Source organism: Peromyscus californicus, unplaced genomic scaffold (genome assembly GCF_007827085.1).
Source record: "Peromyscus californicus insignis strain IS unplaced genomic scaffold, ASM782708v3 Scaffold_9__1_contigs__length_137607984, whole genome shotgun sequence".
In the NCBI taxonomy this organism is placed as follows: domain Eukaryota; kingdom Metazoa; phylum Chordata; class Mammalia; order Rodentia; family Cricetidae; genus Peromyscus; species Peromyscus californicus.
In genome coordinates this window covers 104,035,149-104,052,469 of record NW_026294617.1, presented here as the reverse complement: position 1 = coordinate 104,052,469, position 17,321 = coordinate 104,035,149, and the positions used below count along the sequence as shown (strand labels likewise).

Sequence of the window (17,321 nt, the reverse complement as noted above, 5' to 3'; positions counted from 1 at the left end):
AAATACACAAACTGATTACAACCACAGCGATCACATTTGGACATTCCCTCAAGAGGAACAAATTTAGACACACCATCAAATGAAAACATAACGCATGTAGTATCTAAGAGACTCAGAGAAAGAGGTAGGAAGCAAGGACATCCAGAGGAAAGCTGGAATTATTTTGGCTGAAGTAAAATTTTAGAAATTAGCGTCAGGTTAGAAAGACCATGGTTAGAACTTCTGGCTTCAAAACACTGGGAATTCATGAGGAAAATGCCTGGTCGTCCTCCATGTTGTTGGATTTGAAGATCCATGGCTTCCTGGTTATGGACCCAGACTCAGGAATCTTGGACCTTTAGCTAATGTTTTAAAAAAAAATTTATGTGGGGGTGTCATTTAAATCCTCTAAGCTCAGTTTTTCTTATTTGTTATAACTATACATAGTACATAAAATACATTCAACACGTATTTGCAGAATGAAGCCTTATTCTCACAAGTAGACAGACTAGAGAAAGAGCAAATTGCAATATCATTTTCTTTTTTTTTTTTTCTTTTCGAGACAGGGTTTCTCTGTGTAGCTTTGCGCCTTTCCTGCAACTTACTTGGTAGTCAAGGCTGGCCTCGAACTCACAGAGATCCACCTGGCTCTGCCTCCCGAGTGCTGGGATTAAAGGCGTGTGCCACCACCGCCCGGCTACAATATCATTTTCAAGTGGGGACTCTAAGAAAATAATAGCATGAAATAAAGTAGCAAGTTACAGCATCTTTTCTCAAGGTGCTCCAGGGGTGAGGAGGCTGTGAAGGAAGCAGCCTGCTGACTGGTGTGCTGGGATGTGAAGGCGGAGTTGAGCTCCCAGCGGTCCTGAGGATACACAGAAAGTGTCGCTCTCGGGAGGCATTCTCATTTCCTTTTCCTCCCTGACTGTCAAAGAAGCTTCTGAGGCCTTCTTGTTGGAAGTCCCTTTCTCATCTATTGGTAGACTATTTCCATTGTTAAAGATCTGAGTCTCATGAAAATGTTCCAGTAAAACAAAATTGGGGCAAAATTCAGGCGGGGAAGTGAGTGAATTTTAAGTGATTTTCTGAACTTGTCAATGGTGCTTTTGGAATCATTGTTTCAGAGTAAACAAGGATCTTTGGATCAATGCAACTTAACCAAAATCTGAGCCATAGCCTGGCTTCTCTTTGAGAAAATGTATGAAGGCCTAGTGTCCTTTATTTGAAGCATTTCTGAAGGATTTTAAAAAAATGAGTGTGTCTTGTTCCAAAATACACTTTTTAAAGCTTTCTGAGTCATTTCCAACAAGAGAGCCTCCTTTATGAGAAATGTGAGAAACATACCTGTCTTCCTGTCGTCATCAAGCTAATAGGAATAGAGGCAAGGATAAGACAGGAAGTGAATGGGTATGCGGGCAAAGGCTTTAATGATCTCATCTGCTCCCTGTAGGACAACAATGAATAAAGCCAGGACACAGAAGAGGGCTGTGGTGAAGGACCAGCAGGGGAAACACATCAACTTGGAGCACCTGGAGGATGTTCCTGGAGCACTAGACCAAGACGACCTCCAGAGAGATCTCCAGCAACTCCTTCGGCACTTCTGCAAGGAGAGCACAAAGCAAGAGGCCAAATGAGGAGCTGTCCAGTTCTCACCGGGAAACCATACACCCACTCAATATGCAACTTACCATTTCCTCACAGGAGTGACCTAAGTGGCCTAATTACTGGGATCCCAAGACATTTCCACTCTCGGCAAATACACGGCATTTTCTTTTGCTTCCTTCTCCCCTTACCCTCTCTAACTATAAGCTAATTTGTGACCAAAGATAGCATCCTTCATTCTGGATGCTGTATCCACTATTTTGAGCATCCGTGCTAACCTGGGAACTGGCACCTCCATTGTTCTTTGCTTCTGCACAAGCTCCATGAAAATCCACGAATCAGGAGAACTTCACCTGCAGACTTCTTCAAGTGACAAGAGGGGAATCCTCCCGAGGATATCCGTGCATAATGTATATAGCTGAAATTCTCAGACGAACAACAGAGTAAAGTTTAAACCACTGCCTGTCATAATCACACTGGGCATCAGGAGATAAAAGCCTCTCGAGATTGCTGAACAATGGTTAATTAAGACATTGCTAACACAGTTGAAGGGTAATACCGTTCTACGGAAGGGACACTTCAGACCTAGACATGTCCTTAGCGCTTCCAGAGTAGCCACTGCTCCTAAAGGCAGGATCACAACCTTGAAGACTGATCCCAAGGAGCTGTCTCTAATACTGGTCAGCCATTGCCAATGGCTCTCCGACTGCCACCCTGAGGGAGGGGAAGAAGGGCGCAAAGGCGAGCAGGTGGAAACAATGAGGTATTCTGGTGCTAGAAGCTGCATGGGTGGCATTCTAGCACTTTCAGGTGTTTTTGATTTTGGACACGTTGGCAGGGTATTTGAAAAGCTATAACTACTGTAGTTTTCCAGTGTTCATTGCTGCTTTAGCAAACCACGCTGTCTTACTGGTGGTACGTTCTTCTGGCCACTGCACTGTAGATAATTCATGGAAACAAGATTTATGCGCCACACACAATGTTAAATGCTGTCACCATGTTGGAGTGGTTTCTTTTCTTTTTTTTTTTAACCCCACCTCCAGATGTATCTCTTAATACCTGCATGTGGCATTAAACACACACACACACACACACACACACACACACACACACACACACACACCGCCCTTCTTATCACACTAATGGTTTTCACTCTGGGCTTTCACTTTCTAGCTACGTCTGCTTTTCAGTTTGCAGACAAGATTGAGAAATCCTTGGAAAATTTGGTTTTGATTAATTTTTTTTAATTTATTTATTTGAGACCCAGACACCCTTGGAAACTGAAGTGCATTTGTGTAACTTTCTGTTTGTTTCAGAGAAGGGACAATGACAGTCTGAGTGATTCCCCATGCCCGACGTCTAATCCCTCTAGTGGTTGAAGCTGTGTAGCATTTTAACATATATATATATATTCACAAATATATTCATATAAACAGTATACGTTTTGAATCAGTTATTTGTTAAAGAAAAGTATATTCAATGAAGATGAAATTTAAAAAGAAAGAAAGAAAGAAAGAAAGAAAGAAAGAAAGAAAACAGTGTACTCTCCTGAGACTGAACTTTTTCCGATCCTATCTGGCCTTTTCCTGCGTGCAGAACTGACTCATTGCTCGGAATATCCAACACAAACAAGACAAGCAATGGCACTTCATCCTTTCAAATAGCATTGCCAAGAGAGGAGTTTTCTTGGGAGAGAGGCTTCCCATCGGCCAAATCTCCTGAGCCCCCAACATTAGCACTTTCTGGAGGGGGGGTGTTGAGTCGAAACAAAGTATTCTTTGGCACCCAGAACGAGAGGCAGGTGGCAGCCCTTTTTGAGATATGCCATGGCCATCTTGTCAGACCTTCACCGGAGCTCATGAAAAGCCTTTCTGTTGTGTTCTTTGCAGTGCAGATGCTGTCTGTGTAGCAACATAATGGTTATTCACCTTTTTTCGATTTTGACTTTTTTTTTTTGCTGTGTTATCAAAAAAAAACTTGAATACTGTGAGAAGAAGTGAATTTTCAGTTGATGAATCAGCATCTTGTTCCCATGGTGATAACACTAATTGAATATATCTATGAGGGCATGTATTAGTTAATGGAAAACAATACAACACTAACAATACATAGCTGCAATGTTGTACAATGGCTGATTTAACTAAATAAACTGTACAAGTGTTAAATGTGGCCGCAGTGCTTTGTCATCCTTTGTCCCCGTCTGATTTTAGGAGAATCAGAGGCTGCTAAACGAAGTAGCTGTGAAGCCACCAGAGAAACACACCAACTCCCCTTTCTCCTTAGTGTTTTTATTTAGTAATAAATACGCTGGGAGGCCAGATGGTGGCGTGCACTGGATTAGCGTGTCACAGTCTCAAGGAATTTTTTTTCTTATTGTTACTCAACGAAGAAAGAAAAGGATATATGTTTATTTTAAGGCTATCTGGTAAATGAAAGGTGGGAGCTTTTGGGGACTTGGGGGACAGGAGAACTGGGGAATTGTTGACTAGTCAACAACACATGTGGCAAGGCCACAGGAATTTGGTTCACTTTTGTAAAGTGATAGCGCGTGAGATAGAGACTTTGGGAACAGCAGTTAGCCCTGGGGTTTTCTTTCTTTTTTGGCAGCCAGAGAACAGGAAATTAACTGAATATATTTATATGAAGACAAGGCAGGAATACGGCAAACTGAAATCCTTTGGAGTGTTTGGGTTTACAAAGAATAAGAAAAACAAAACAAAAAAACACTGCTTCATCATTCTCTCTCTCTCTCTCTCTCTCTCTCTCTCTGTGTGTGTGTGTGTGTGTGTGTGTGTGTGTGTGTGTGTGTGTGTGTGTGGGGTGTTGGTGTGGGTGTTGGTGTGTGTATGTGTGTGTGTATCTTGTGTATATGTACAGTGAAAGCAAGTGTTTAAAACTGAGTGGGTTTGTTAAGTCTTACTATAACATTAACAGGCCAACTAGATCTGTGGTATTTCTGGTTCATTGACAAGATCTTCTGGAACTAACATAACAATTCTACCTGACAGTTTTTTGCTTTTCTCTCTCTGTTTGAAAGTAGCAGTAAAGACATCCCTGTCATGTGCTTACTGTGCCGTGTTTCCTCCTCCCTGCCACACTGGGCTTGGCTTGCCTGGTGCTTGATGGAGAGCATTCAGAGCAAGAGAAACACACTACTGTATTTCCTCCAGGTTAATTATCTTCCGTGCAAACCCCGATGTAAAAAATGAACGCTGGTGACTCACATGGCCTTTTACTGAAATATATTTAGCAGTGGGGTGGAGAAGACCTCTAATCTGAGGGAAGATGATGCAGAGCTTGTGAATGACCAGCATTAGTCAGACAGAGGTGCAAATCGCACGCAAGTGCTCAGATGCCAGCATCCATTGGAAACGAAGCTGCTTGTGGGAGTGATTCAGTTTATGTCGGCATGGAGAGAGTCTGCTCGTGGGTAAATATCAAGCAGGAGAACAGGTCAGATGAAGGGAAACTACACAAATATTTAATCAAAACCCAAATCACTACCAGGTCTTCTTGAGTAATGCAATAAAGATAATCCGGCTGCTTTCATTGGTATAAAAGCAAATCAAAGCTTTTTGTCAACTTCATTGGCTATCCCTGCTGAAAAGCTGTACATTCTTCCCTTCGGGTGTGCTGCTCTTTCTGTGTCTTGTCTAATCAAAACAGAATCCAGCTACAGGCTTGCAATGAACCATGTGACTAAATACATAATACAACTTCATTTCAGTGTAAAAACAACACTTAAGAGAATCTTTTAAAAACCTAAGGAAGAAAGTAGACCTGCTTTCCAGTTACTGTACACATATTAAAGTAAAAGTTCCCTGTCACTTTTTGTTAGTGCCACAGGATGGAGCAAATAGCATATTAAGGTATACTTGTGATGTAAAGGTGTACTTCGGATACAGTGGGTCTGTATGGTACACATGCACATTGGGAGTGAAGTTTCTACTAATTCAATAGAGTGGACAGATTCAGGCATTCCTGGGATATTGAATTCAGTGAGTACTTGAAAGTTCTAAGAGGCAACATGAAAAAATAGTTGAATGTGTTGTTTTATGGTTAAATGTTGGGTTTTTATGGTTAAATGTGTGGCTTTGAGTAAGGCCTGGGTTGGAATCCAGTCAGCGATGTTGGCACTGATTGGCCTTTGTGAAAGTTACCTCTTAGAAGATGATTTCCTCAGCAGGAAGAGAAGATAATTCTCGCCCCAGGGGCATCATCCTGCAGATGCAGGCAAGAGCTGCAAGCTATGACCAGATACCACAGAAGCCAGTGTGCCGCAGAATCGATCTCTACCTGTCCACACTTGGGATGGAGCAAGATCACAGCAAGTGTTGAAGACCTTAACACATTTGCTCTAGGTTAGAATGCTAAACCCCTTTCCGACAGAATCACTGGTCCACTGTCACCCTCCTGGTACTCAGGGAGGGATTCCAAGAGTTCTCTTCCAAGCTGCACAAGAGCTCTTGTTTCTGTTCCCTTTTCAAGCTGCACCCACACTCAAATTTTTGTTTATGTTTTTGTCTGTCTGAAAACTGACTACAGAATTGGACCACATTCCTGCCTGAGTGGCTATGCTTTGTAAGCAATAAGCCTGGCAAAGCCGTCCCAGGGAGGAGCTGCAGGTCAGGCTAGCTGAAGGTCGATATACACTCAACAGTCCTTACAGTTATGCAGATACAATTGAAGCACAACATCCATGCAAAATGTACCCTGGGCCCCTTTCCCTGGGGTGTATGAGGATTCTAGACCTCATCTAGGTTGGGAGAGAGAGACAGAGACAGAGACAGAGAGCATGTATGTCTCTGATGTGTATGTGTAGCTGGAGTATTCCTGTGTCCACCTGGCTCCTGCAGCCGCTCAGACCCAATTAAACACACAGAGACTTATGTTCCTTATAAACTGTATGGCCGTGGCAGGCTTCTTGCTATCTAGTTCTTATATCTTAAATTAACCCATATGTCGCCACGTGTTCTGTGGCTTTACCTGTTGCCTTTACATGTTGCTCCCTGGATGGCAGGCTGGCATCTCCTCACTCAGCCTTCCACTTCCCAGCATTCTCTTCTCTGCTTGTCCCACCTATCCTATACTTCCTGCCTGGCTACTGGCCAATCAGCATTTTATTTATCAGTCAGTCAGAACAACACATTCACAACATCCCCAGCATGTATGCATGTTGATACATGTGTGGGTACCTTGCATGTTGTCTTTGATTGATTTCTATTTTATTTACGTAGGCTTTCTTGCTGAAGCCGGGGCTAGCTGGTTGGGTAATCTACTTTCATAACTTAGCCTGAGGATTCCATCTTACTCTCTGGAGGCCTGGATTTACAGGTGGGCCACCACATCCATGTACAGCCTATGTACATGGGTTCGGTCGGGAGTTCGCAACGCTAGCCCTCACGATTCCACAGCAACAGCTTTTTTCACTGAGCCACCTTCCCAGACCTTGCAGGATGGAGTTTCACATAGTGCCATAGACCCACAACTGCTGGATAAGAAGGCTTTTATATGACCTTTTCAAGTGACTTGCAAATAGGTGGAACCTTCAAGAACCGACCCTCACCCCCACCCCCAGCCCAAGACGGGACAATTAGAGGATATGCACTTCTAACAAGACAGTGTTTAGACAGAGTTACCACTGCGGTTTTCTTATATGTCTGAAATATGTCTGTAATTAAGGTGAAGGTGTTGGTAAGATTGGATTCCTCTGCAGCCTCCCCCTGACTCACAGCTGGCTGCCACACCGTGTCCTCTCATGCTCTTTCTTCTGTGTGCACCCATCCCTGTGTCTCTGGTGTCCAACTGCCTCTTCTTGTGAGGCCTCCAGTGATACTGGATTAGGGCCTGCCTAATGCCTCAGGGTTTCATCTTAATATTTATTTTTTTCCAAGAAAAAAAAAGCCCATTTTAATATGTATCACTTCTCATAGAAATTATACCCATAAGCACCTACTTTCCAAGCATGAAATAAAGTAAGTTTTCATACAAATTCTCTATTGATGATATTTTATATATGTCACTTTAACAGATACTCATGTTGTCTATAAGGACTATAGGTCATTTCTAATGAATTGTTACATCCCATATTGCAAAAACATATCTTAAAGTAATTAGCATCTAATCATCTATAACTGCATAGATTCTAATTTTAAAGTATTATTTTATAAAATTAATGTCTTATTTTAGTATGTACATTTTTTTTTTTTTTTTTTTTTGGTTTTTCGAGACAGGGTTTCTCTGTGTAGCTTTGCGCCTTTTCCTGGAACTCACTTGGTAGCCCAGGCTGGCCTCAAACTCACAGAGATCCGCCTGGCTCTGCCTCCCGAGTGCTGGGATTAAAGGCGTGCGCCACCACCGCCCGACTAGTATGTACATTTTAATAACAGCAAATAATTCAGTATTTTTTATTAGCATTAGTAATGTTTGTATTTTTCCATTCCTTGAGGTAATGATTTTAAAGCAAAGACCTGTAAGAGCCACAAACAAGAAAGAAATTACTAATCATCAAAATAAAATTGTAAATGACAGAAAACTTTCAGGGGTATAATGCAATTAATAACAACAATAATAAACAATGAACAAGCTCTAGCAATGATTTGCATTACTTCATACAAAAAAATATTTAAATACAATTATGAACAAATTTGAGTTTCACCAAAGTGATAGTACTTAGAGATTTGGCATTTAATGTGTAGTTAAATTTAAATTAGTCATAGTAGAGATATTGATTTTATAAGACTGGGTCCTGTATAGGAAAAGGAAGAGGCACCATGGTTCTAGAAAGTGTGCGTACAGAGAAAAGACTATGCGAAGATACCTGATTTGAGAGGACAGCCGCTCATTAGGGAAGACCTGGTCTCTAAATGCTGTCACATTGTGGGGCCGTGGCTATTTGGCCTTCAATAAATGGGTAGAAGTGAATGATTCCTCCTCTAACTATTGGGATTTGCCCAAAATATAGAGGTGTCTATCATTTTAAGCTGGAAGGATTTAATCATGGAATTATACCTTTGCATAAAATGTTAGAAAATCCCGAAGAGTAAAGTCGGTGAAGCTGCTCAGAGAAAGTCTACACAAGCTGCACACAGAAGTCCAGGAGGAGCAGCAGCAGTATGTGTGTGTGTGTGTGTGTGTGTGAATGTGTGTGTGTGTGTGTGTGTGTGTGTGTGTGTGTGTGTGTGTGTGTGTGTTTCTTCAGGGAATGCTGAGTCGCACCTTTGAAAACTCTCCGTTAGTCTTCTGCTGAGGACATATGATTCCAGCTGCCTCTGAATGTTTTTTTGTTTGTGTTTGTTTTTGTTTTTCCTTCTCTTCCCTTTTGAATCTTTGACAAATAAAGTATCTTCTCCTGGCAGAAGTAAATTCACACCAGCACTGGAAGGAAGTTCAAAACAGTTGACCTTTTGAACTGCTGAAAATTTTCCCATGGCATGCAAGGGGAGGGAGACTTGAATGGAATCACCTGGTCAGGTGGGCAGCAATTAAACAGGAACTGAGAGGGAACCACTGTGTTCCTCTGTTCGGTGATTCCTGGATCCTCGTGGCCCCACCCACTGTTTTGAGTGCTCAGGTAGGCAGGAACCAGGATCCTCGTGGTGAGTCACACTTACTGCAGGCTTGCTACTGGAAAGTGGCCCGGAAATGTCTATTGTCTCCACCACAATCTTATCAGGCAGCTACAGATGACGCAGGGGGCAAAGAAATTGAATAATTTGTGTAAGATCATTGTCTATTGCTGTGAAGAAGCTCCAAGACCACAAAAAATCTTATAAAGGAAAACATTTAATTGAGGTGATGGCTTATAGTTTCAGAGTTTCAGTCTATTATTATCGTGGTGGGGAGCCTGGCAGCACACAGGCAGACATGGTGCTGAGAGATAGCTGAGTGTTCTACATCTTGTGCCAGCAACAGAAGTGGTCTGAGACACAGTGTCTTGAGCGTATATGAGACCTGAAAGCCTGCCTCCACAGTGACGCACTTCCTGCAACAGGACCACACCTACTCCAATAAGGCCACATCTTCTAATAGTGCCACTCCCTTTAGAGGCCACTATTTCAAACCACCACAGTCATGTAGCCATAAAATGACAAAGCTGGACTAGGTACCTAGTCTTTATCTCCAACAGCACCCTCTGTTCCTGAAAGATACAGGCCCCATCTCTTCCATTTGTAATGCTGCCAAAGAATATAGCAAAGCAATCATTTCACAAATAATGAAAAGTAACTTTTCTTCAGAAGAAATAGCTTTTGTACAAGAAAATGGGCCCAGTTTAGTAGCTCTAAATTTTCTTCCGAAAAACAAAACAAAAACCCAGAAAAGCAAAGTAAGCCCTTTCTTGTTCTCAAACTGCCCTCCTAATTCTTGACTCCAGCCTTGTCTCATTTTGCTGTTCTGTGATAAAACATTGATCACAAACAGCTTAGGGAGAAGAGGCTTCTGTCACCTCACAGTTGAATCATCATCAAGGGACGCCAGGGCAGGAGCTGAGGCAGAGGCCGGGAGGAAGCTGCTTAATGGCTTCCTCTCCTTGGCTTGCTCAGCCTGTTTTCTTATACAACCCAGGACAACCAGCCCAGGGTGCCATTGACCACAGTGGGACGGGCCTTCCCATCTCAGTCACTAATCAAGAATATACTCCACAGACTTGCCTACAGGCAATCTGATAGAGGCACTTTCTCAGTTGATGTTCCCTTTCCCAGATGACTCAAGAACATGCCACACTGATGACAAAGACAAAACAAAACAAAAAAACAAAACAACAACTAAGCAGCAGCCTCATGCTTCCAGAAGTCCTTGACTTTGTTTCATATAAAAGTAAATGTCAATGGCCATTAATTAACTCAAAGAAACAGAACCAATAAGTATATATAGCAATAAGGATATCAAGAGGATTGTTGGTTTTTTGTTTGGGTAAAGAATTGGCTCACATGATTATGGAGACTGAGAAACCTCCATAATCCACAGTTAGCAAACTGGAGATCCAGGAGAGCTGATGATGTTGTCCACCCCAAAGCTGTGTTAGTGAGTCCAACAGGAAAAGCCAAAGACCATAAGGTAGGTAGAGTCTCTCTCAGTCTCTGTGTCCTATGTTGGCCCCTACTGATTGCATGGGGATGAGTCACAGTAGGGAGAGCATTTTGCCTTTCTCCTTGGACTCATTCAGTGATGAAAGCGAGGGAAATAGTCCTTCCCTGTGCAGCATGTACATGCATGTAATAGCAATTAATGGAAAAAGAGGCCATGTATTTGAAAGAGAACAAGGAGGGGTGCATGGGAGGGTCGGAGGGAGGAAAATGGGACAGGAGAAGTGATGGGATTATATTTTAATCTCAAAAAAAAAATGAAAAGAATTTTGTTGGAAATTTATATTGATTTATTATTTTGAATACAATGCCCAACTCCCCAGATTAATGAGATATTAATTGTGTTTATATTTCTGAATAAGAACAGGCCCATTAGAGAATAACAAATGCAAAAACCCTAAAGACAATAAAATGGTTTAAAATATGGGTGTGGGGGAGGGCAGTGAGAGAGGTATTCAGTTGAGAGCAGGGTATAATAACAAATACGTATGAAAGTGCTGTTATAAAGCCCATTACTTTGCGTGTTTCCTATAAAGTTAATTTTAAAATATTATTAAAACTAAGAAGGAGAGGATGGGAATGTGGCTCAGTTGTTCAAGTGCTCGCTACAAAAGCGTGGGGACCCGAGTTTGGATCCCCAGCACCTACATCAAAGCTGGGTAGAGCAGCTGTAACCCCAGGCCTGGGAGCTGTGCGGGGTTGGGGACAGGATGAGACCTGGCAAGCCCAACTGGTGGTTCCAGATTCACAGAGAAATCTTCTCCCAGGAGGCAAAGAATAAATGACAGAGGGGGGCCCATCCATAAACAAGTCACTGATACCACCCCCTCCATGGTGCAGAAAACACTGTGGAAGAGAGGGCTGGACGTATGTGAGTAAAAGAAGATGGGGTGAAGGGCTGGACTCAGTATAGCCTCTAGACTTGATAGATCCACGGCAATCACTAACACACAACTGTTCACTGGCCCAAACTGGTCATATCAACAATCAATCAAGAAAGCAAGGTTGGGGAAAGCTAAGGAGGTTCTACACTTCATTGAATTATTGGCTACTGATGGAATCCAGGAGAGGCAGGATCACTGTTCAGTATTGTATCCACTGCTGAGCCCTCCAGCATCCAATGGCTAGCTCCAAATCTGGGGTCACACAGATGGCCTTGGTTATCTCTGTGGGTCATATAACAAATTGAATAGGCATGAAGATGACAAAGAGATTTGTGGGAAGGGTGGGCAGGGATAGTAGAGAGACAGAGGGAGTGAAAATGGTTAGTTTGTATGTATAAAATTGTAGAAACAAAAAGATGAATTATAACAATTAAAAACAAGGAGGTGAGCAATAGAGGAAGACAGCTGATACCTACCTTTGGTCTCTAAGTCCATCCACATACACAGAAGGGAAACAAAAGAAATCATGCGGATTCATCAAGAAGACTCTGCACGCTTCAAATAAAGGATACTGTTGTCCAACCTGGCTATCATACCAGAAAATAAATGCATTTTCAGTCACTTTTATTAAAACAGTTCAGAGTGTGGTTGCCGTAGATAGCAAAATAGAATGGGAATCCAGAAAGAGAAACTGATCAAAATCATTGGAAATTTGGTATATGGCACATGTATCATCTCAACACAATCAGAAAGAGTAGACCACTTTATAAAGCATTAGATAAAACAGTGGATTATTTGCATAGGAAATAAAGCCAAATCTCCATTTGTTCCCCTTCACCAAAATCATTCTAGATGACTGAATTTTAGAAACTGCTAACATATCAAAGAAAGCTGGAACAAATCGTTATAATCTCTATCATGAAAGATCTTTTGTAGACAAGAAAAAAAAAACCCTAAAAGACAATCATTCATTTGACCATTAAATATTTAAATTTCTATACAGAAAAGTAATTACAAGACACATGGAAAAGTATAGATTTTCTGGCTATGTAAAAAGATCTTAAACATTAACAATTTAAAATGAAAACAGAAGATGCACATGTCTTGTTTCCCTGGGAAAGTGGGCACATTCCATCTGTAACTAAAGAAAACCTACATTAAAATGATAAGGTCATCTTCAACCTGTCAATTTGGAAATAATTATAATTTTCATACATGCCAGTATGGGAGAATGGGGTACTCCAGGCCTTTTGGGGGCACAATACAAAAACAGTGCCCCTATATATTTAAATGCATATAAAACCCTTTGATTCAACAATTCCACCCTAAGAAATTCATTGATATCTACATGTGAAATATACTACAGTATCTTTAAGAACTAATAGTTTAAAAGCCCTTATGATAGTTTATAAATTTAATAGGAGGTATAATAGCACGCAGCTTTGACTACCAAGACGTGTATTAATTAGTAAGAGCCAGGAGAGGAGGTAAACCATATCTATATCATTTTAAAATGTAATTTACACTTGTCACTGTGATTGGTAAATCTGTTTTCACTTGTTCCCCATGTCTCTGTGGAAAGGGAGACACTCCAGGTCATTGTAACTCCTTCCTTCCTTCCCTCTTCCTTCCGTCCTTCTTTCCTTCTTTCCTCCCTCCCTCCTTCTCTCCCTTCCTCCCTCCCTCCCTCTGATCACTTTCTCCCTCCTCCTGTTCATTCCTATCACATGCTGCATGATGGGGGAATACGTTCCAGTGTCTAAATAGACGAGTAAGCCTAAGCAGATAAATACCGTTGATAAGGTATTAACTCATAACTAATAATTTAGTTTTAAACCAATGTAGAGATGAGTTAAATACAGGAAAACTTTGTAAATATATTGTTTCCCCAAAGAGAAACACATGCTATATGATTTCTATGAAAAGAATGTTAGCTAATATGAATATAGATAACAAGATAACTAGGAGTTGTAACTTTGTTGTACAATCTATGGAGACCAACATGATTGATGATGAGCAGTTCCTCTGACAATGATTTTCACTGTATAAATGAACTTATCTCTGGCTCTACCACTAGAGGACAGCAGGCGACCAGGCATCTGTAGAAGGTGCTCAGTCCACACAGACTTGTGAAATGGGGCTAGACTGTTCTATTTCACAGTTCTATCTGTGAAATGTGGAGTGGGCTGTAGATCTAGTAATTCTAATGTCTTTGCCTACAGGCTGTATTTTTAACACACGATAAACTCACATATTGACTATTAAAGTTTAACCACTGAACCAACAAAAGTTATTTTAGCTCAAAACTGTTGGGATGAGCTAGTCTCTCTTTTTAATTAAAACAAAAAAATGCTCCATTGGAGATGAAGAGGGGTTAAGTAAGACTAATTGCTGCCAGCTCTGACAACCACCTGATGGGAGGAGGGAACCGAACTCCTCAAGCAAGTGGTCCTCTGACCTCCACATGTAACACACACACACACACACACACACACACACACACACACACACACACACACACACACCACATCACACACACATATACATACACACCACACACACACACACACACACACACACACCACATATCACACACACACCACACACATATACACACATGTACACATACACCACATACACACACACACACACACACACGAACACCATACACACACGCACACACCACACCACACACATACACACACACCACACCACACACATATACACACACACGTACACATACACCACACACATACACACACACAACACACAAAACACACACACACATGAACACCATATACACACCACACCACACCACACATACACACCACACACATCACATACATGTACACACACCACACCACACAGTCAGGCCTGGGGGTGTCCCTGACATTCCCCTGTCCCCAAGCCTTGCTTCCTCATGTCTCTGTGCAGTTCACAGGCGAGTTGCTCTGGGACATACCTCTTCTCCAGTGCCACTGTTTTAATGTTGCCATCCTGATTTAATGTTGGCAGCTCAACTCATTGCTTGACTCTTCACAATATTTTTTTAATCATCATTCCATTCATTTCTGTCCTGATCTTTTAAAATTCTTGCCACATACTGCTTTGGGTTTGGCTTGTTCTTGTTTTCTAAGAATTCAAATTGTGTGACTGGATTGTCTACTGGAGATCTCTAATATTTTACTGTCAAAGATCAGAGTTTTAAACTTTCTACTTGGGGTTGGTTTAGTTGTGCCCCAGGGTTCTGACAAATTGTGTTTAATTTTTTCTTGATTCTAGATTAATTTTATTCATTTTTTATTTCTTTAATGACCCACTAGTTATTCAAGAGTGTTATTTTGTTTAATCTCAAGTATTTATGTAGTTTCCATAGTTTTTTATTTCTAATTTTAGCCAATTATGATCAAATAAGATGCAGACAATTCTTTAAATTTCTTTGTGTTCCTTAAGGCTTGATATGTGGCCTAGAATGTGGTCTGCATTAAAGAAGGTTGCATGGGCTGCTGAGAAGAACGTGTATTCCATATCTGCTGGCTGAATGTAATATTCTATGTAAGCCTGTTAAATCCACTTGACCTGTAGTATGACTTGGAAGTCTCTCTATTAACTTTTATTTGGAGGACTGTATAAAGATGAGTAGACCATGAAGTCACACTCTTTAACTGTTATCAGGACCTGTATGACCATTTTTGTCCATTAGTGTTTATTTTATGAAACCAGGTGCCCAAGAACTCAGCCAAACACATTTATAATTGTTATATCTACTTAATAAATTGTTCCTTTGATATATATGTAGTGGCCTTCTTTCTTACTTTGACAAATTTTGGGTTGAAGTCTACTTTGTCATCTATCAGAATAGCTACATCAGTTTTATTTTATTTTTACAGCTTCCATTCTCTCCATAGACTGTTTCCTTTCTTTGACTCAGTCTGTGAGTATATTTGCCAGTGAGTGAGTTTCTTGGAGACAAGAGATAGTTGAATCTAGTTTTTAAACCAGTCTGTATATCTCTATTGGTGAACTGAGACAATTCACACCTAAGATATCACTGAGAAACATATACCAGTTCCTCTAATTTTGTTGATTGTTCACGTAGATGGTTGGATGATTGCTCTTTACTTTCTCTCCAGTTGGTTTTAGGAATATGCCAGTTTACTGCGTTGGACACTATGGATTTCTAGCTTTCCCTTATCCATGTATTTTTCTCTTCTTTATTCTTTATGTATTTTTCCTGTGGTTTTACGTTGAGACTCTCTCTCCTCCTCGGTGCATAGCATTGCTTTAAGTCTCTTGTTCTTGCTGGCTTCGTGACCACGAACTGCCTTATGTTGTGTTTGTCTTGAAACATCCGTATTTCTCCGTCAATTTTCAGATAGCTGGGCTGGATGTAGCCACCTTGACTAGCAATTATTTCCTTTCAGAGCTTGAAGGATATCACTGAATGCTTTCCTGGGTTTTAGGATTGCTGACTGGGGATTTGGCGTTAAACTGGAGTGTTTGCCTTCCTAGAAGAGTAGGTGCGCTTCCCTAATAGCTCTTACTAGCTTTTCCCCTGGCTTTGTGTTTTTGTCATCCTGACTATAGTGTCATTGGGAAGTTTCTCTGGCAAGTGCCCATCATTTGTTGTGCGCCTGTCCTCTCCTTTGGGAAATTTTCTATTATAAGCTCGCTCACTGGATGGATTTTCCATGACTTTTGATTTGATCATTTACCGCATTGATCTTGATGACTTCAAGAGGTATTGGATGTTGTGGTCCTACTTCCTTACTCATTTTTGTTAATGTTTACATCAGTACTTCCTCAGCATCAGCCTCTATTCCAGATATTCTCTTATATGGTTGGTTTAGTCTCTTGGTGATGCTTTCTACTGTGTTTTTTGTTTGACTTATTGAAATTTTTCTTTCTAATGTTTCTGTCCCCACCCCACCCCCATATCTCAATTTTATTGCTAAAATTTCTTTCCAAGTTGGTGTTTGTTCAGCCACTTGACTAACCTTTCCTTTTAGGTTCTTAGCTTTCCTCTCAGGTCCTATACTGAAACCAGGTGTTTGTGATTTCTCTAAGGTTATTGATCTTTTTTTTACTAATAAACTTTTAAAATCTTCATCTGCCATTTTGTGGCTTTGCCTTAAGTGACTGATGAGTTGTGGATTTTTGGAGGGATCAAGTTGCTGTGCCTCTTTGTATTGGTTTGTACTTCTAGTTTCTGGGGGTTTTGTTGCTTTTGTTTTTGTTCCTAAACAAGGACTGAAAATTATTTTGTGCACCAGGCTAGTCATGAAATACAGCAACTTTTCTGTATTTCACGAGTTTGGGAATATGAATTTTACACCATCGTATCTAGCTTTCTTGAGTTTCTGTATTATGATTTGCACATCTCTTTTTACCCAGGCAGTGGGACCGGGACCTGTCCTTGGTGAGAGCTGGCTATTTGGAACCTAGGGCCTATGCTGGGACACTTTGCTCAGCCTGGATGAAGGGAGGAGGGGACTGGACCTGCCTCGGCTGAATCTACCAGGCTGAGCTGAACCCCCAGGGGAGTCCTTGCCCTGGAGGAGATGAGAATGGGGGGTGAATTGGGGGGAAGGCAGGGGAGGAGGAGGGAGGACAGGGGACATATCCGTGGCTGATATGTAAAATTAAATTAAATTATAAAATTAAAAAATAAATAAATAAGTTTTATTAATTCTTTGAAAATTTCAAACAATGTTTTTATCATATTTACTCCCCCATAACTCCTTCCAGATACACACCCCCTTTCCTACCC

At 41.1% G+C, this 17,321-nt stretch overlaps 1 protein-coding gene across 50 annotated transcripts in view; it reads left to right on the top strand.

Moving 5' to 3' along the window:
• The window catches only part of Ank2 (ankyrin 2), a 596,871-nt gene extending 593,121 nt beyond the window's left edge, over positions 1-3,750 (top strand). For all 50 annotated transcript variants that reach the window (XM_052731611.1, XM_052731615.1, XM_052731610.1 and 47 more), the window contains one exon: positions 1,430-3,750. In XM_052731611.1, the coding sequence (XP_052587571.1) occupies positions 1,430-1,444 (15 nt within the window). In that variant the 3' untranslated portion in view covers positions 1,445-3,750. The remainder of the gene's footprint in view (positions 1-1,429) is intronic.
• The last annotated feature ends 13,571 nt before the right edge of the window (positions 3,751-17,321 follow it).